The sequence below is a fragment of the Phacochoerus africanus genome, chromosome 12 (genome assembly GCF_016906955.1).
Source record: "Phacochoerus africanus isolate WHEZ1 chromosome 12, ROS_Pafr_v1, whole genome shotgun sequence".
NCBI lineage: Eukaryota > Metazoa > Chordata > Mammalia > Artiodactyla > Suidae > Phacochoerus > Phacochoerus africanus.
The window spans coordinates 22,011,360-22,032,153 of record NC_062555.1 but is presented as its reverse complement, the minus strand read 5'-3'; the positions used below and the strand labels follow the sequence as shown (position 1 = coordinate 22,032,153).

Below are 20,794 nucleotides of genomic sequence, written 5' to 3'. Positions count from 1 at the left end.
TGGTGTAGGTTGCAGATGCAGCTCAGATCCCACATTGCTGTGGCTCTGGCGTAGGCCAGTAGCTACAGCTCCGATTAGACCCCTAGCCTGGGAATCTCCATATGCCACGGGAGCGGCCCTAGAAAAGGCACAAAGACAAAAATAAATAAATAAAAATAAAAACTAAAAGATATTGTTGGAGGAAGTTAAAGACAACCTAAGCAATGGAGAGATATACTGTGTTTGTGATTTAGAAGACTCAATATTTTCAAGATGTTCATTCTCTCAAAGTTTTATATATAAATTCATTAGAACCATAACCAGGATCCTAGCAGGTTATTCTGTAGGAATTGTTAGGTTGAATTTAAAATTGATGTGTATTCCTTTTCTAATAGTTCATTGTTAGTATACAGAAATGCAACTGATTTCTGAACTTTAATCCTATATCCTTCTACTTTGCTGAATTTGTTAATCATTTCGAGTAGTTTTGGGGTTGAGTCCTTAGAGTTTTCTATATGTAGTATCATGGTATCTGCATACAGTGACAGTTTTACCTTTTCTCTTCCAATTTGGATACCTTTTATTTCTTTTGTTTGTCTGATTGTGCTGTGGCTAGGACTTCCAATACTATGTTGAATAAAAGTGGTAAGAGTGGGCATCCTTGTCTTGTGGCAGATTTTAGTGGGAAGGCTTTCAGCTTTTCTCCATTGAGTATTACATTTGCTGTGGGTTTGTCATAAATGGCTTTTATTATGTTAAGGTATGTTCCCTCTGTACCCACTTTGGTAAGAGTTTTTGTCATGAATGGATGCTGGACTTGGTCAAATGCTTTTTCTGCATCTGTGGAGATGATCATGTGGTTTTTGATTTTTCTCTTGTTAATGTGTGTGGCGTTGATTGATTCACAAGGATGTGGAACCATCCTTGTGAACCTGGGATGAATCCCACTTGGTTGTGGTGTATGATCTTTTTTATATGTTGTTGGATTCGGTTGGCTAATTTTGTTGAGAATTTTTGCATCTGTATTCATCAAAGGGGAATAAAATTTTAAAATTTTAAAATTGCACCCAAAAAAATCAAATACCTGGGAATAAAGGAGGTGAAAGACTTATATGCTGAGAACTATAAAATATTAATCAAGGAAATTAAAGAGGATTCAAAGAAATGGAAAGATATTTCATGCTCCTATGTTTGAAAAATTAATATTGTAAAAATGGCCATACTACCCAAAGCAATCTACAGATTCAATGCAATCCCTATGAAATTACCCAGGTTGTTTTTCACAGAACTAGAACAAACAATCCAAAAATTTATATGGAACCACAAAAGACCCAGAATTGCCAAAGCAATCCTGAGGAACAAAAACCAAGCAGGAGGCATAACTCTCCCAGACTTCAGGCAATATTACAAAGCCACAGTCATCAAGACAGTGCGATACTGGTACCAAAACAGACGGACCAATGGAACAGAATAGAGAACCCAGAAATAAACCCAGACACCTTTGGTCAATTAATCCTCAACAAAGGAGGCAAGAATATAAAATGGGAAAGAGACAGTCTTTTCAGCATGTGGTGCTGGGTAAACAGGACAGATGGGACAGCTACGTGTAAATCAATGAAACTGGAACACACCCTCACACCTTGCACAAAAAGATAAACTCCAAATGGCTTAAAGATTTAAATATAAGACAAGACACCATAAAACTCCTAGAACAGAACATAGGCAAAACATTCTCTGACATCAACCTTACGAATGTTTTTTCAGGTCACTTTCCCAAAGCAACAGAAATAAAAGCAGAAGTATACTAATGTGACCTAATCAAACTGGCAAGCTTTTGCACAGCAAAGGAAAGCATAAAGAAAAAAAAAAAAAAGACAACTTATAGAATGGGAGAAAATAGTTTCAAATGATGCAACTGACAAGGGCTTAATTTCTAAAATATATAAATGATTTATACAGTTCAAATGATGCAACTGACAAGGGCTTAATTTCTAAAATATATAAATGATTTATACAGTTCAACAGCAAAAAAGCCAACAGCCCAATTGAAAAATGGGCAAAAGACCTGAATAGACATTTCTCCAAAGAAGATATACAGATGGCCAACAAGCACATGAAAAAATGCTCAACATCACTTATTTTTAGAGAACTGCAAATCAAAACTACTATGAGGTACCACGTCACACCAGTCAGAATGACCATCATTAACAGGTCCACAGATGACAAACGCTGGAGGGGGTGTGGAGAAAAGGGAACCCTCCTGCACTCTTGGTGGGAATGTAAGTTGATACAACCACTGTGGAAAACAGTACGGAAGTACCTTAGAAAACTATATAGAGAACTGCCATATGACCCAGCATTCCCACTCTTGGTCATCTATCTGGACAAAACTCTCCTTAAAAAAAGACACATGCACCTGCATGTTCATTGCAGCACTAGTCACAATAGCCAAGACATGGAAACAACCCAAATGTCCACTGATAGATGATTGGATTCGGAAGATGTGGTATGAATACACAATGGAATACTTCTCAGCCATAAAGAAATAACAAAATAATGCCATTTGCAGCAGCAGAGATGGAACCTAGAGACTCTCATCCTGAGTGAAATAAGTCAGAAAGAGACAAATGCCATATTGTATCACTTATATCTGGAATCTAATATATGGCACAAATGAACCTTTCCACAGAAAAGAAACTCATAGACTTGGAGAACAGACTTGTGGTTGCCAACGGGAAGGGGGAGGGAGTGGGGTGGACTGGGAAATGGGGGTTAATAGATGCAAACTTTTGCCTTTGGAATGGATGAGCAGTGGGATCCTGGTGTGTAGCACTGGAAACTATGCCTGGTCACTGGTGATGGAGCATGATAATACGCAAAAGAAGAATGTCTGTGTGGCTGGATCACCTTGCTGTACGGTAGAAAATTGACGGAACACTGTAAGCCAGCTATAATGGAAAAAATAAAATCATTATAAATAAAAAATAATAATAAGTAAAAATTCATATGAAATGCAAAGGACTTAAAAGAGCCAGAACAGCTTAACAAAAAATGAAGTGGGAAGACCTACCTACCTGTGTTCAGAACTTATTCATTATTAAGTCATAGTAATCAAATCTAGACTACTTGTTATGGACAGATAATATCTTTATTCACCATAACATTGGAAAAAGATCAATACAACATAATAGATAATCTGGAAATAGACCTACATTTGCATATTTAATTGACTTTCAATAAAATATAAAAACAATTCTATTCAAATAGTGCTGAAACAATTGGGCATCCATTAAGGGAAAGATTTTGCAGCATTTACAAGATTAACTCAAAATGGATTATAGTCTAAAATGTAAAGCTTTCCAGAAAAAAAATAGAAAATCTTTGCGATGTTAGGTTATGCAGAGATTTCTTAGATAAGAGCAAACAAAGCATGATCCATAGAGAAAAAAATGACAAGTCAGACTTAATCAAAATTAAGACTGATTGTTCTTCAAAAGGCACTAATAAGAGTGTGAAAGGAATAACCACAGGTGGGAGAATATTTGCAAATCACAAATCTGATAATGGACATTTCTAAAAATGGACATACATGAAGCATGTATAGAGAACTCTTTAAACCTAATAAGGGGAAAAAATGGGTAAATATTTGAAAGGACACTTCATCAAAGAAGTAAACTAGTGAAAATGATGATACTTCATTAAAGAAATATAAATTAAAACCATAGTGAAACACATCCACATATTAGAATATCTAATATCGAAAAGAGTGGCTGAACCAGTGTTGACAAGAATGTGGACCAGTTACTCGCCATTGGTAGTAATATGCAGTGTGGCAGCAACTCTGGGACAAGTTTAGCAGTTTCTTAAACAGTTAAGTGTACATCTGCCAAATGACCCAACAATTCTACTCCTTGTATAAATAAATTAAGTCTATGTCTATTCAAAGACTTGGGCCTAAAGACTCCTAGCAGCTTTGTCTGTTGAAGCCTGCAAACCAGAAGCAACCCAGAAGTCCAAGGACAGAGTAGATAAACAAACTGTGGGACCTCACATGATGGACGTCCGCACAGTACATCCACAGTAAAGTGGGTGAGCTGTTGACACATGCAGTGACCTGAACAGCTGTCAGAATAACTCTAAGTGAAAGACACCAGACGAAAGATACATACTATGCGACTCCAACTACATAAAAGCCTAAAAAATAGAAACAAATCGTCCATGGCAGAAAGCATGGCAGCCATTGCCTCTGGGGGTGGGAGGAGGACGGACTTGCATGGGGTTATTAGACGACACCAGGACATCATCTTGATTTTGGTGATGGTTTCATGGGTACACACACATCAAAATGATTCAAATTGTGCAGTTACATGTGCAGTTTATTGTACATCAGTCATACCTCAATAAAACTGTTCTTAAAAGGACTTGCCCTCGGGAGCTCCCGTACTGGCTCAGTGGGTTAAGGATCCAGTGTGGCTGTGAGCTGTGGTTGGTGTAGGTCGCAGACGAGGCCTGGATCCCACGTGGCTGTGCTGTAGTATAGGCTGCAGCTGCAGCTCCGATTCGACCCCTAGTCTGGGAACCTCCATATGCCGTGGGTGCAGCCCTAAAAAGCAAAAAAAAAAAAAAAAAAAAGTACCTGCCCTCGTGGAACTTAAATTTTATTGGGGAGGAAGTGTAAAAATGGTGACAATAAACATGTATACAGTTTGTGTATGTGTAGGTCTGTGTGTGTCAGAGGTTGAAAAGTCTTTTGGAGAAAAATGAAGCAGTGCAAGGATAGAAAATGCTGGAAAGGGCAGCTGGTTGAGGGCAGAGGTCAGGTAAACCTAGCATGAGTTTGAATAGACTAGGATCTCTATAATCTCTTGAACACTGTTTAAAGATCTATTTTAGTTTTTTTAAAGTTTCAGGTGATCAGTGTCTCATCCAAAAGGATAACAGCTTTCTCCTAACCTGAAGGCAGGTTGAAGTTTTTGCCATCAGAAGGAAGCAGGTGGGCAGGGCAAAACCTATTCTCCTTTGCCCCGTAGAAGCCCATTGCTGCTCAGAGACATTCTCATGCTTTTTTTTTTTTTTTTTTTAATTGTTTGTTACTTGCTTTTTAGGGCTGTACCTTGGACATATGGAGCTTCCCAGGCTAGGAGTCAAATGGGAGCCACAGCTGCTGGCCTATACCACAGCCACAGCAATGCCAGATCCGAGCTGTGTCTTCATCCTACACCACAGCTCACGGCAACACCAGATCCTTAATCCATGGAGCGAGGCCAGGGATCGAACCCGCATCCTCATGGGTACTAGTCGGGTTTATTACTGCTGAACCACAACAGGAACTCCCTCGTGGTTAGTTTTTGATTGGAAGGATGAAGCGTGTTTTGTGGACATTTGTAGAATAGTGAGTCAGAGGGAAGGTCACAGCCAGAGTCCCAGTCTCCCAGTTGCCTGCCAGGTAGAGGCCGTTATCCCTCAGTTTTCCAAAAGGAAACCCCCAAACTCTCCAGTCTCTGTCCCCTTTGTTCTTGTGTGCCTGTGTTGTGATGCCGTTGAGGGACTTCAGAAGGCTTGAGGAGGAGGAGTGACGGTGATGTGTGTGCGCGTGCGTCAGATGTTGAAACGTCTGTCGAAGGAAAAGCGTCTGTAAAGCGCTTTTGTGCGAACGCAACAGGGGAGGTTCCCATCAGTGGAGTGAGCTTCTTCCTGCGTCCAGTCGTCTAATGGCACAGCTAGAAACATGTTCTGGCCCCTTAGCAACCTTTACACCTGATCAGTGGAACCTAAGTTTGGTTCAGTCCCCAAGAGAGTACTTGCTAATAATGAAGCCTTTAGAGTCACTGAATGTGCTTTAAACTGAAATGTGGTCCTTTATTCTGAAAACATACTTTTAACTCAGTTCATTTCTTGGTGGTTTAAAACATGGTCCAGCTAGAGAATAATTTAAAGGTTTTTTGCCTTACTATTAAACATAAATAGAAAAATGTGGGAAAATGCATTGATTTAAAGCCAGTGGTGTATTTGTTTCTGTAAAATTTTTATAAAACAGTAATTTTGGTCATTGTTTTCCGTTTTTCTATGCACGTGGGGATGTTTCTCTAAATGCAGCACCCCCTCTTCTGAATGGTATCCATTGAGGCATTTACTCTGACACCAGGCTCTGGACCAGGTTTCCAGCAGGCGCTCCCTGTGAGGCCGGAGCCCTGAGAAGCAGGAGCCTCTCCTGGTCCCAGCCCCTCCCCGCCAGCAGAGGTGCAGAGGTGGAGGTTCACCTGGCTCAAGCTTCTGTCACCTTCCGTAACCCAAGACTTTCCCCCACCCCATGCCTCCCGCCCTCGGGAGGCAAATGAGTCCAGTTCTAGCAACCCTAGTGCAGTTACTCTTAATCTTTCAGGTGATGGTTCCCTTTGAGGAACTGATTAAAAAAAAAAAAACTATGGGCAAAACGCTGGCACATCCCTCGAGGGGCTGCCAAGAACCCGTGTTCCAGAGCAGGGGCAGACACTAACCCCCAGCTCAAGTCGGCGGAGTTGTCGGTCTTTGCCAAGTACAGAGGCAGTACTCTGTGAGCTGGGCAATAGCTGATGTCAGTAAGGTGCATTTTAAATCATGGCCTGTCCGGCCAGGCGCCAGAAGGAGGGAGCAGAAAGCCAGCCAGGTTGTGCTTTTGCCGCACTGGGAACAGCCTCGTTCTGTTGCTGCTGCCGCCACCACCCACTGCCCTATGGTTTTGTGTGTATGTTAGGGGAAAAGTATGAGGACAGACTTTTCAGTATCCTCTTCCCACCCTGTCCTTTGGTTCCCATTTCTATTTTTCATAATCCCTGAAATATCATATAGAACAACCAGGTACTATGGTTCTGTGTTGAGAGTTGACTGGGAAGCCAACTACCACATGGGCCTTCCAAAGTGCAGCCGGGCGGTCTAGTCTCTTGCACTGTTCCTTCAGTACCTGCTCTCTCATTTTATCCCAGAACTGAATTTTCCTAAGTTGAAGGAAAACTCAACAGTGCTCTTTTTCTTCTTACAGCTTGTACCTCCTTTTAAGCCTCAAGTAACATCTGAGACGGACACCAGATATTTTGATGAAGAATTTACAGCTCAGACTATTACAATAACGCCACCTGAAAAATGTAAGTAAATCCACAAGGTCATTGATATTGTCCTAATATAACAGAAGAAAAGTCTGGGTTTTTTTAATTGGATATTTTCAAGATTAAATTCCACAGTGACTTACTCTGTTCCATGTAAGAACATGGTATTCTCGATATGGAAATATCTCAAGACAGGCAGCTAAGAGAAAAAGGTTTTTTAACTTAAAAAATGTATATGGTAAACTTTGTAGATGAGAATTATAGACTAATTAGCCCTTCCTACTTTTCTCCAGTAGATTATTTTGACATCAGCTGAAAGGATTCTGAAATAGACAGTCACGTTTCCCACTGCTCTTTGAGACCCACCTTCAGAATGTCGCTAATTCTGGTCTCCTATGTACTTAGTGGTTTTAAAATTGACTTTAAATGGAATCACTCTCTTTGACTTAGCTTTGTCTTAAGCGGTAATATCTGTGAAGATGTAATTTAGATTGCTCATAATTCTTGATATTATCAAACTCGATACCTCTTAAAACTATACATTATGCACCACTTAAAAGCATTTCATCTGCACAGTGTGCACCCCACCCTTTGATAAACACCCTTCCTTTCAAGGGAAGAAAAGATTACCAAATAGAATTTAATATCAAATATAACTTGTAAACATCCTCATATGCTGTCAAAGATAGCATCAATAGTTTAGGAATTAGGGCAAAAATTGAGTTTCAGGAGTAAATTTGGATAGCTAAAAGATTTCAAGTCACATCTTTTAGCTCACACAATGACATATTCGGGGTGGTTTTTTTTAATTATTATTACTCAAATGAATTTATCACATCTGTAGTCGTATAATGATCATAACAATCCAATTTCACAGGATCTCCATCCCACAACCCAAGCACATTCCCCCCACCCCCCAGACTGTCTCCTCTGGAGACCATAAGTTTTTCAATGTCTGTGAGTCAGCATCTGTTCTGCAAAAAAGTTCAGTCTGTCCTTTTTTCAGATTCCACATGTCAGTGAAAGCATTTGAGGTTGGTGTCTCATTGTATGGCTGACTTCACTTAGCATGATAATTTCTAGGTCCATCCATGTTGCTAAAAATGCCGGTGTTTCATTCCTTTTAATGGCTGAGTAATGTTCCATTATGTATATGTACCACATCTTCTTGATGCACTCCTCTGTTGATGGACATTTAGGTTGTTTCCATGTCTTGGCTATTATAAATAGTGCTGCAATGAACATCAGAGTACATATGTCTTTGCGAGTCGTGGTTTTCTCTGGATAGATGCCCAGGCGTGGGATTGCTGCATCAAATGGTAGTTCTATTCTTAGTTTTCTGAGGAGTCTCCATTCTGTTTTCCACAGTGGTTGCACCAATTTACAATCTCAGCAACAGTGTACTAGGGTTCCTTTTTCTCCTCAGCCTCTCCAGCACTTACTGTTTGTAGACTTTTTGATGATGGCCATTCTGGCTGGTGTAAGGTGGTACCTCAGAGTGGTTTTGATTGGCATTTCTCTAAGAATGAGTGATGTTGAACATCTTTTCATGTGTTTTTTGGCCATCTGAATGTCTTCTTTGGAGAACTGTCTGTTTAGATCTTCTGTCCATTTTTTGATGGGGTTTGTTTTTTGGGTATGGAGCTGCAGAGGGTGTTTATAATAATTTTCGAGATTAATCCCTTGTTGGTTGATTCACTTGCACAGATTTTTCTCCCATTCTGTGGGCTCTCTTTTCGTTTTGCTTAGGGTTTCCTTTGCTGAGCAGAAGCTTTTAAGTTTGATTAGGTCCCATTTGTTTATTTTTGTTTTTACTGTCATTACTCTTAAGAGGTGGATCTGAGAAGATGTTGCTGTCGTTTATGTCAGAGAGTGTTTGGCCTTTGTTTTTCTCTGAGAGTTTTATAGTGTCTGGTCTTATATCTAGGTCTTTAATCCATTTTGAGTTTATTTTTGTGTGTGGTGTCAGGGAGTGTTGTAATTTCATTCTTTTCCATGTGGCTGTCCAGTTTCCACAGCAGCACGTATTGAAGGGACTGTCTTTTCTCCATTGTCTATTGTTGCCTCCTTTGTCATAGATTAGTTGGTTATAGGTGCGTGGGTTTAATTCTGGGCTTTCTGTCCTGTTCCACTGATCTATATTTCTGTCTTTGTGCCAGTACCATGTGGTTTTGATGAGTGTTGCTTTGTAGTATAGTCTGAAGTCCGGGAGCCTGATTCCTTCAGCTCCATGTTTCTTTTTCAGGATGTCTTTGGCTATTCTGGGTCTTTTGTGCTTCCAAACAAACTTTAAAATATTTTGTTGGAGTTCTGTGAAAAATGTCCTTGGTAATTTGATAGGGATTGCATTGAATCTGTAGATTGCCTTGGGTAGTATAGTCATTTTGATAATATTAACTCTTCCAATCCACAAGCATGGTATGTCTTTCCATCTATTTGTGTCGTCTTTGATTTCTTTCATCAGTGTCTTATAGTTTTCAGAGTATAAGTCTTTTGACTCTTTAGGTAGGTTTACTCCGAGGTATTTTATTCTTTTGCATGCGATGGTTAATGGGATTGCTTCTCTAATTTCTCTTTCTGCTCTTTTATTGTTAGTGTATAGAAATGCCGTCAATTTCTGTGTATTAATTTTGTATCCTGCAACTTTGCCAAATTCATGGATGAGCTGTAACAGTTTTCTGGTAGCGTCTTGAGGATTCTCTAGGTATAGTGTCATGTCATATGGAAATAGAGTTTTACCTCTTCCTTTCCAATTTGGATTCCTTTTATTTCTTTTACTTCTCTGATTGCTGTGGCTAGGACTTCCAGAACTATGTTGAAGAGTAATGGCGAGAGCAGACATCCTTGTCTTGTTCCTAATCTCAGCGGGAATTCTTTCAGCTTTTCCCCATTGAGAATGATGTTCGCTGTGGGTTTGTCATATATGGCCTTTATTATGTTGAGGTAGGTTCCTGTTACGCCCACTTTCTGAAGGTTTTTTTTTTTTATCAGAAATGGGTGTTGGATTTTGTCAAAGGCTTTTTCCGCGTCTATTGAGAGGATCATATGGTTTGTATTCAGTTTGTTAATGTGGTGTATCACACTGATGGATTTGCAGATATAGAAGAACCCTTGCATCCCTGGGATAAATCCCACTTGATCATGATGTACAATCCTTTTAATGTATTGTTGGATGTGGATTGCTAGTATTTTGTTGAGGATTTTTGCATCAATGTTCATCAGTGAAATTAGCCTGTAGTTTTCTTTTTTTGTGGAGTCTTTGTCTGGTTTTGGTATCAGGGTGATGGTGGCCTCATAGAATGTTTTGGAGTGCTTCCTCTGCAATTTTTTGGAATAGTTCCAGAAGGAGAGGTGTTAGCTCTTCTCTAAATGTTTAATAGAATTCTCCTCTGAAGCCATCTGGTCCTGGACTTTTGTTTGTTGGAAGTTTTTAAATCACAGTTTGAATTTCAGTTCTTGTGATGGGTCCATTCATCTTTTCTATTTCATCTTGGTTTAGTCTTGGAACATTGTACTTTTCTAAGAATTTGTCCATTTCTTCTTAAGTTTTCGGTTTTGTTGGCATCGAGTTCCATATAGTAGTCTCTTATGATCCTTTGTATTTCTGTGGTGTCCGTTGTTACTTCTCCTTTTTCATTTCTAGTTTTATTGACTTGAGTCTTCTCTCTTTTTTCCTTGATAAGTCTGGCTAGGGGTTTATCAATTTTGTTGATCTTTTTAACGAACCAGCTTTTCGTTTCATTGATCTTTTCTATGGTTTTCTTTGTTTCTACTTCATTGATTTCTGCTCTGCTCTTTATGATTTCTTTCCTTCTACTAATTTTAGGTCTTGTCTGTTCTTCTCTCTCAAGCTGCTTTAGATGTAAAGTTAGCTTGTTTATTTGGGCTTTTTCTTGTTTCCTGAGGGGGCTTGTATTGCTATAAATTTTCCTCTCAGAATGGCTTTTGCTGCAGCCCATAGGTTTTGGAGTGCGTATCTTTGTTGTCATTTGCTTCTAGGTATTTTTTAATTTCCTCTTTGATTTCTTCAATGATCCATTGGTTGTTGAGTAGCATGTTGCTTAGTCTCCACGTGTTTGTGGTTTTTTTTGCATTTTTTTCCCTTGTTGTTCATTTCTAGTCATACAGCATCATGGTTAGAGAAGATGCTTGATATGATTTCAATTTTCTTAAAGTTACCAAGGTTTGATTTGTAGCCCAGGATGTGATCAATCTTAGAGAATGTTCCATGTGCTCTTGAGAAGAATGTGTATTCTGTTGCTTTTGAATGGAATGTCCTGTAAATATCTATTAAGTCCATCTGGTTTAATGCATCATTCAGGGCCTGTGTTTCCTTATTAATTTTCTGTCTGGTTGATCTGTCTATTGTTGTAAGTGGGGTGTTAAAATCCCCCACTATGATTGTGTTATTGTTGATTTCTCCTTTTAAGGTTGTTATCAGTTGCCTTAGATATTGTGGTGAACCTGTGTTGGGTTTGTAGATATTTAAAATTGTTATATCATCTTCTTGGATTGATCCTTTGATCATTATGTAATGTCCTTCTTTGTCTCTTAACATAGTCTTCATTTTAAAGTCTATTTTGTCTAATATGAGTATTGCTACTCCTGCTTTCTTTTGATTCCCATTTGCATGGAATACTTTCTTCCATCCTCTCACTTTCAATTTGTATGTGTCCCTAGAAGTGAAGTGGGTCTCTTGAAGACAGCATATATATGGGTCTTGTTTTTGTATCCATTCAGCCAGTCTGTCTTTTGGTTGGGGCGTTTAGTCAATTAACATTTAAGGTAATTATTGATATGTATGTTCTTATTGCCATTTTATTAATTGCTTTGGATTTGTCTTTGTTGCTTTTTTTCTTCCCTTCTTCTCTTGTTTTCTCCTCTTCATGTTTGATGACTGTCTTTAGTGTTGTATTTGATTTGATTTTTCTTTGTGTATCAATTGTAGATTTTTGGCTTGCAGTTATTCTGAAGTTTTTATATAAGAGTCTATATGAGATTGTTTTAAGTTGTTGTTCTCTTAATTGCAGGTTCATCTCCAGTGTCCTGCATTTGTACCCACCTCTTCTCATGATTTCTGATTTTGGTGGTATAATTGTGCATGGATGATTTCTTATCTTTACTGTATATATCCCTTTACTGGTGAGCCTTGTCATTTGTGGTATTTTTGTTTCCTGTTGCTGTCTTTTCTTTTCTGCTTAGAGAAGTTCCTTTAGTATTTGTTATAAGGCTGGTTTAGTGTTGCTGAATTCTCTTAGCTTTAGCTTATCTGTGATGGTTTTGATTTCTCCTTCAAATCTGAATGTGAGCTTTGCTGGGTAAAGTCGTCTTGGTTGAGGTTTTTTCCTTTCATCACATTAAGTATATCATGCCACTCCCTTCTGACCTGCAGAGTTTCTACTGAAAAATCTTCCCATAACCCTATCGGGGTTCCCTGGTATATCACTTGTTTCTTTTCCCTGGCTGCTTTCAAGATTTCCTTTATCTTTAATTTTGGTCTGTTTGATTGCTATGTGTCTCGGTGTATTCCTCCTTGGGTTTATTTTATATGGTACTCGTTGTGCTTCCTGAGTGGTTCCTTTCCCATGTTAGGGAAGTTTTCGGCTATTATCTCTTGGAATATTTTTTCTGTCCCCTTCTCTCTCTCTTCTCCTTCTGGCACCCCTATAATACAGATGTTGGTGCGTTTCATGTTGTCCCAGAGTTCCCTTAGACTCTCTTCATTTCTTTTCAATCTTTTTTCTCTTTTCTGTTCTGCATCTGTAATTTGTACTAATCTGTCCTCCACCTCGCTTATTCGTTCTTCTGCCTCCTGTATTCTGCTGTTAGCTGCTTCAAGTAAATTTTTTATTTCAGTTATTTTATTTTGCATCTCTTCTTAAGTTTTATATCTTGTAGCTCTTTGCTCAGTTTTTCCTGTAAGTTATCCATCTTTGCCTCCAGTTTATTTCCAATGTCTTGCATCATCTTCAGCATCAACAGTCTAAAGTCTTTTCCCTGGAGGCTGAGAATCTCCTCATCACTTAGCAGATTTTCTGGGGTTTTTCCTTTCTCCTTCATCTGAGTTATAGTTCTCTGTCTTTTCATTTTTATAGGTTTTTGGTGTGGTGACCTTTTTATAGATAATAGAGCTGTAGCCTCTCTTACTTCTGGTGTCTGCCCCCCTTGTGGCTGAGGTCGGTTATGGAGGCTTGCTGTAGGCTTCCTGATGGGAGGGGCTGATGCCTGCCCACTGGTAGGTGGAGCCGATTCTAGTCCCTCTGGTGGGTGAGGCTTAGTCTCTGGATGGGATTAGGGGCAGCTGTGTGCCTGAGGGGTCTTTAGGTAGCCTGTTTACTGAGGGGTGGGGCTGTGATCCCACCTGGATTGTTGTTTGCCCTGGGGCTTCTCAGCACTGACTGACGGGTGGGGCCAGATTTTCCCAAAATGGCCCCCTCCAGAGAAAGGCAGCTGCTGAATATTCCCCAGAGCTTTGCCTTCAATGTCCTTCGGTCACAACAAGCCACATTCACCCCTGTTTTCCCAGGATGTCCTCCAAGAACTGCAGTCAGCTTTGACCAGATTCCTATGGAGACTTTGCTTTGCCCTGGGACCCAGTGCACGTGAAAGTCTGTGTGCGCCTTTTAAGAATGGGGTCTCCGTTTCCCCCAGTCCTGTGGAGCTCCTGTGCACAAGCCCCACTGGCCTTCAGTGCCCGATGCTCCAGGGGCTCTTTCTCCCTGTGCCAGATCCCCGCACGTGGGAGTTTGATGTGGGGCTCAGAACTCTCACTCCTGTAGGTGAGTCTCTGTGAGCCAGTTAGTTTCCAGTCTGTGGGGCTTCCCACCTGGGAGGTATGGGGTTTTTTATATCGTGAAATCACCCCTCCTACCTCTTCATGTGGCCTCCTCTTTTTCTTCTGGAGTAGGATATCTTTTTGAAGGTTTCTTGTCCATTTGGTTGAAGATTGCTCAGCTTTTAGTTGTGAATTTTATTGTTTTTAGGAGAGAAGTTGAGCTCCAGTCCTTCTTTTCTGCCATCTTAATATCATCTCCTGTATTTGGTTTTTTTTCCCTCCTTTTCTTTTTTAATATCCTTTGCTACATTTCTTCTGTCTCTCCTCTTCAAGAAGCAGAGGAGTTGATAGTACTAATTTAGCCTGAATGTCCCAGAGAAGGAAGATTCAAGTGCTCTTCCAACAGTGGATGGAGTCTCTTGATTACAGCATTGAAAGGCAAATTGGGGTCATTAGGCCTAGCATTCATAATCTGAGCCGTGGCCTTGCAACAAGCCTTGCTGTGCAGTGAAAAATGCAGTTACCTGAGCGTATGCATTTTTCTTTCTTTAGACTTGCAGGAAGAGCCTAACTTTGTTTTTATAATGGCAGAAATTGAAACCCAGAGAAAAGTCGAGCCTCCCAAAGTCCCACGGTTAGCATTAGCTGTAGTCGGGAGCAGGAATCATAGCCTGGCTGGTGCCCAGGTTGAGTTGTGAGGTAGCAGCGTGCTGAGTGCTTCTCATGGGTTGTCACCATTGGTAGGTGAAGGGCTTCATTGCTGGAGTCAGAATCTCTGAGAACTGAAGACGGTGTTACAAAGCCTGTGCAGTTGTGGACAAGTAGCTAAGGACTGTGAGTAGGAACAGCAGGCACCGTCTCGGCGTGGTTTCCGCTGGCCCAGTGCAGGCCATGGGGATTCTGATAACACCCCTGAGTTGCTGGCCTGGCCTGGGAGTACATCCACCATAGAGCATTTGCAGGGCCTCATCCTTTGGCTGTAAGCGTCACCGTATCCAGGCTCCATCATCCCCTCCTTAACACCCTCCAGTGGCACCAGTGCCTCCTAAACGTGAACGGCTCACATTGGCCACACAGCTCCGTGCTCTGGTCCCATCCGCCTCTGCTGTCTTCTCTGCAGCCCCTGGGCTCCACCGTGAGGGCCCCGTGCCTCACTGTCCCTTGGGACCTCCCTTCTGCTAGGACACTCCCTTCCCAGACTTTTGCATGGACAGTTCTTGCTGGTCTTCAGATATATTTAAATGTCACTTTATCAGAGAGCTTTCTTTATCCTCCCAACCTGAAAAACAGTGCAGCTTATCAGACGCCATCTCTCCACCCCTTCATTCTCTACATGGACCAACTCCTTTACCTGCTGATGTTCTCCTGGTTAATTTATCTTATTTTTCTTATTGAAGTATATAGTTTTATTTTTACCAATGTGCAGTCGTACGTTTCAGGCATACAGCGCACTGCTTCATATGTTTATACACATGCTCCTTTTCTGAATCTTTTCCCTTACAACATTTATAATGTGTTAGAGAGCATAGTGTGCAGTGCCCTGAGTAGAGTTCCACAGTAGGTCCTTGTGGGTTATCATCCGTTACACACGCAGTGTGCCTATTAACCCCAAACTCCTAACTGGGCCCTCCCCACACGCCCCTTTCCTCTGTGACAACCAAAAATTTGTTTTCAATCTGTGAGTCAGTTTCTGTTATGGAAATAACTTCATTTGTGTGTGTGTGTGTGTATATTTCTTTTAGAGTCCACATATAAGTGATATTATATGGTATCTATCTTTGGCTTACTTCACCTAGTATGATAATTTCTAGGTCCGTCCATGTTGCTGTAAACGGTTTTATTTCATTCTTTTCTGTGGCTGATTAATATTCCACTGTATATACCTACCACATCTTCTGGGTCCACTCCTCTGTCGATGGACATTTAGGTTGCTTCCATGTCTTGGCTATTGTGAATAGTGCTGCCATGAACATTGGGGGGCATGTATCTTTTTGAATTATGGATTTCTTCAAATAGATACCCAAAAGTGGGATTATTCCATCACATGGTAGGTCTATTTTTAGGGTTTTTTTTGGGGGGGGGGTGCTTTTTAGGGCCACACCCATGGCATTTGGAGGACCCCAGGCTAGGGGTTGAATTGGAGCTATAGCTGCTGGCCTACCCCACAGCCACACCGGATCCTTAACCCACTGGGCGAGGCCAGGGATCGTACCAGTCAGATTCATTTCCACTGAGCCATGACAGGAACTCCTCTGTTTTTAGTTTTTTGAAGAACCTCCGTAGTGGCTGCACCAGTTTATATTCCCACCAACAGTGTAGGAGGTTTCTGGGTTAATTTGTTTATTTCTTTGTTTACTGTTTTTCTCCAGCTGGAATGAAGTAGCTTTGAGAAGGATTTGGTTTGTCTTATTCACTGCCCGCCCCAGCTCAGTGTAGGTATTCAGTGAATGTGTGTTAAGTGAGTTGAATAAACAGACGACGGTGAGGCCGGTGGTGTCAGCGCCAGAAGGAGGCCCTCGCTGCCCGGAATGTGTGTTCAGCGTCCCCCTCGCACAGCTCCACGGGGAGGGAGGACAAGGTCCTGACATGTCGCTGACTCACAGCCTCTTGGAGACACTTCTGTTTGTTAAACAGAGCTTTTGGCATTTGCGGACTCTCAGTTTTTAGGAAGCACTAACCGGGTTCTTTGGAAAGCCATAGAAGCAGGTCGGCTCTGAAATGCAAAGCCGGGAGTGCATGTTCTACTTCCAGAGGCGGCGTAGAACCCCAGCGTGGAAGAGGGTGGTGGAGTTGAAGACGCCCTGGGCTTAGGCCCTGCTTCGTGTCCTGCTCTGTCCGTCACGAGCTCTGGAAGGTGGCAGGTCACTCTGCCCGCTAGAAAGGGGGGCACAGGGCTGATGATCTCAGAGCCCATCTTGCCCCGCGGGTGCCTGAGAAGCCATCTCTTGAAGAAAGGCACCCCGGGTTCTCTATAGGTTTAAATAACCCTATAAAAATAGGGTTGTATTTAAGTGCCAGCTCAGCTGATGGAATAGTGGCCTTTATCCTGCGACCCACTCTGTGAAGGGTGACGGGGTAAAGCCCCAGCGGAAAGAGTGGGTGGGCCCGACAGAGGGACATGGGGAGGGAGGGAAGACACAGCTCCCGAAGTGCAGCGGGCCCTGCCCTGAGCCCAGCCCCAGGTGGCCCTGCCCAGACGTGCCTCCCGCGGCAGCATCTAGACTGACAGGTGCACCGCAGTCTGGGGGCAGGAGGACACTGTGGAGCGCCACCCTCTTACTCCAGCTCAGGGTCCCCAGAGAGAGACGTCAGCCGGAAGAGCGGAGGCCAGGGCGTGGGCACCCGCAGCCTGTCCTCACGGCTCAGCCCAGCCCAGGCCAAGGGTGGGCTCCCGCCTTAGGGAGCAGCCTCCTGGGCGTCAGACCGCAGCGCCTGGGCCCTTCCTGGGCGGCAGGGCGGTGCGCTTCCCCTGGGTATGGCCCAGTGTCCCCGAAGAGGCGGCTCAGAGAAGAACCTGTGAAACCTTGGCCTGTGATTCCATTCAGCATCCTCTGCTCTCGCAGCTTCGAACAGCGTGAAAACCCACAGAGGCTTTGTTGATAAAAGCCCACAGGAGGACCACCGAGTTAGTGATGGTCTTCCCACTTGCCACCTTGCTTTCATAAAACAGAATAGAGTTATTTTTTGAACAAATCAGCAGTTAGAAAGGCAAATGTTCCTTTTTTACAAACAGCTGCAGTAACAGGCCAGATTGTCCTCGCTGGTGTTAATTAATTGAACAGATTTTGGAATGTGTCGTCTTGCATGATATCCATTAATGGTCCTCTGCCTTCCTCTTAGAGAAAAGGATTTCTCTGAGCTCCTAGGAGCTTTTGATGCCTTGTAATTACTTTTGCTAAATATTCTAAAGAAATCAGGCACCTAGCGCTGCCTGGGTCCCGGGATCCAGAGTCAAAGGCAGGGCTGAGCACCCTGGTCTCTTTCCAGATGTGAGCTCTTTGAGGCTCTTTGCATAGGTGGTGTCCTTTAGTGTCTTTGTGCCTCTGAACCTCCCTTCAGAGGGGGAGCGCATTCAGATGCGCGGACCCCTCATTCCTGCCCCAGCAGGGTCCAGTGCCTCTGGGGACAGGACTGGGAGTCTGCCCCCACTCCTGCCAAACTTAGGAGGACAGGAGGCGCCGGAGTGACAGGCGATGTCTCTGGCTGTAAAGAGGATCGAGGCATGGGGCCCTCACGTGGTTTTCTATGTTCATGTTCAGAAATGGGATGCATTTGTTCCTAAAGTGGCAGGAAACTTGCAGCTGACAATGCAGCCTCGTAGACAAAGTACTCGTGGGAAAGGAAATCCAACCCCTCCCCCGTCAGAGCTGGGCAGCCCTGGGCTCCTGGGCTCCAGGCCTCCGGCCCCGGGTGCGAGGCCGGGTTGTGGCCCAGAGCTGGGCCCGCCCCACGCTGGCTGAGGCCAGACCAGGCCGCCCTGGCACTGCGTGCTCAAGGCACAGAGGCACATCCAGGGAAGCAGAGCTGCTGCTCGGGGGCAGAGTTGTTCCTTTGAAATGTAATCACCACAGGTCAGAGGCTGGGCGTTAAGATGTCAGCCACCTTCCTCTGGAGGGTTTTTATACTCTGTGACTCAAAACAGATCTCGGGAGTTCCCGTCGTGGCGCAGTGGTTAACGAATCCGACTAGGAACCATGAGGTTGCGGGTTCGGTCCCTGCCCTTGCTCAGTGGGTTAATGATCCGGCATTGCCGTGAGCTGTGGTGTAGGTTGCAGACGCGGCTCGGATCCCGCATTGCTGTGGCTCTGGCATAGGCTGGTGGCTACAGCTCCAATTCGACCCCTAGCCTGGGAACCTCCATGTGCCGTGGGAGTGGCCCAAGAAATAGCAAAAAAGACAAAAAACAAAACAAAACAAAAAAAAACAGATCTCACCACTCACAGCCCCTGTCCTCTGGAGGACAACCGAAAACACCGTGGCAGGTATGGTATCTAAAAAGACGAGTGTGGTCTGCCCGGTACCTCAGCAGTATTTCATAAGGAGGCAGAGTTCCCCAAGTCACAGTACTGCCTGGAAATGCTGGTGGTAGTTTAAAAGGTTTCCAGAAGGAAAGAGGTTTACTCGGAGTGGGAGCCACAAATGCTTCTGGATGGATTGAGTCCCACCTAATACAGTGATAGGTTCTGGTACATTCAAGGCTTTTGGCTAGCAACTCGACCCCATTTCTAGAATCTTCTATTAAAAATAATAGAACACTGAGAAAAGAAAAGAGCAGAAATGCTGGGTTTTCTGCAGAGGAATGCAGAGCATTGTCCTTTGTTGTGTGACAGGGTTAGTGGCCATGACAGAGCCAGATCTGTGCCTTCTCCCCTTACATCAAAGTGATGCTCCCCGGAGAGGCTGAAATATAAGAGAATTGGTGCTGTCCTTCCTCTGTGTTTGAGGAAATAGAGTTGTTTTGCTTGAAGAAAAGAAAGGCGAGTTTCTGTCATCGCGCAGCGGAAACGAATCTGACTGGGGCGCCACGAGGTTGCGGGTTCCATCCCTGGCCTTGCTCAGTGGGTTAAGGATCTGGCGTTGCCGTGAGCTGTGGTGTAGGTTGCAGATGTGGCTTGGATCCTGCATGGCTCTGGCTGTGGTGTAGGCGGGCAGCTGTAGCTCCATTTAGACCCCTAGCCTGGGAACCTCCATGCACCACGGGTGGGTGCAGCCCTAAAAGGACAAAAGACCAAAAAAAGAGAAAAGAAAGTTGGGCCTTTGAAAGACTCTCACTTGTTTCATGTCAGACAGTATATGATTTAATAGTGGGGTGCCCCCTCCCCCAACCCTGGCAAACAGCCCCAGGCCTGGAGGGAGGTGGCCCAGAGCAGGTGCACAGGAGCCCAGGAGACTGAGTGACTGAATGCAAGGAAGTGCATTCTGACGGGGCAGGATCTTCCTCATCAGAATATGTTTGGAAAGAGGTCAAGTGATCATTTGTAATCTTTCAAATGCAAGAAAACAGGGACCAGCAAAGGGAGAAGCGGCTTACGTGGAAAAGGGCTCTTTCCTTGCCTTTCGGGTCTCCCAGTTTGTTCCCTGATGAGCTAGGACTTGGATGGGGACTTCTTTCCTTCTCTTTCCTCGCTGATTCTCTTTATTCTTTCTGAGTTAAGGTTTTATCATAAGAAAATTAGGGATCGTGTGTTAAGGCAGTTACGGGATACAGAGTAAAGAGCGTAACATCTCACACATGTAACCAAGGGCTCAGATGAAATGGAGTCCTAATAAGCTTTGATGTGCAAGCACACCTAAAGCATCATGAAGAAGCAGTACAAATATTTGAAGACAGATCGATATTGGATTCTAAGCAGATACTTTGGGTGCCTTAGGATTCTTTGACTTGGTAATTTTTTTTTTTGTCTTTTGTCTTTTTTGTTGTTGTTGTTGTTGTTGTTGTTGTTGCTATTTCTTGGGCCGCTCCCGCGGCATATGGCGGTTCCCAGGCTAGGGGTTGAATCGGAGCTGTAGCCACCGGCCTACGCCAGAGACGCAGCAACACGGGATCCGAGCCGCGTCTGCAACCTACACCACAGCTCACGGCAACGCCGGATCGTTAACCCACTGAGCAAGGGCAGGGACCGAACCCGCAACCTCATGGTTCCTAGTTGGATTCGTTAACCACTGCGCCACGACGGGAACTCCTGACTTGGTAATTTTGACATGCCTAGTTTCATGAAGTTAAAGCTCGCTGGAGATCATTTTTCTTATTTACACAAATCTTGTCTTCAATAAGTAGTTTTTCACAGGTGGAGTCTTGAAATGTTAGTGTCTTAAAGGAGATGATTTGATAGTGTTATTTCATCAAAGAGCATGTGTTTGAAAAATGAGATCGTTGTTAAAATAAGTGAAACCATCTTGTGTTTTTAAAATGAGTGAAACCATCACAAGCGTCTGGGGACCATTGGCTCCGTTCATC

At 43.2% G+C, this 20,794-nt stretch overlaps 1 protein-coding gene across 6 annotated transcripts in view; it reads left to right on the top strand.

The window, feature by feature from the left end:
• The window catches only part of AKT3 (AKT serine/threonine kinase 3), a 305,530-nt gene that overhangs the window by 279,163 nt on the left and 5,573 nt on the right, over window positions 1-20,794 (top strand). For all 6 annotated transcript variants that reach the window (XR_007131198.1, XM_047754920.1, XM_047754918.1 and 3 more), the window contains one exon: window positions 6,998-7,100. Coding sequence is in view for 5 of the 6 variants with exons in the window: in XM_047754920.1 (XP_047610876.1) it covers window positions 6,998-7,100 (103 nt within the window). In the remaining variant the exon portion in view is untranslated. The remainder of the gene's footprint in view (window positions 1-6,997; window positions 7,101-20,794) is intronic.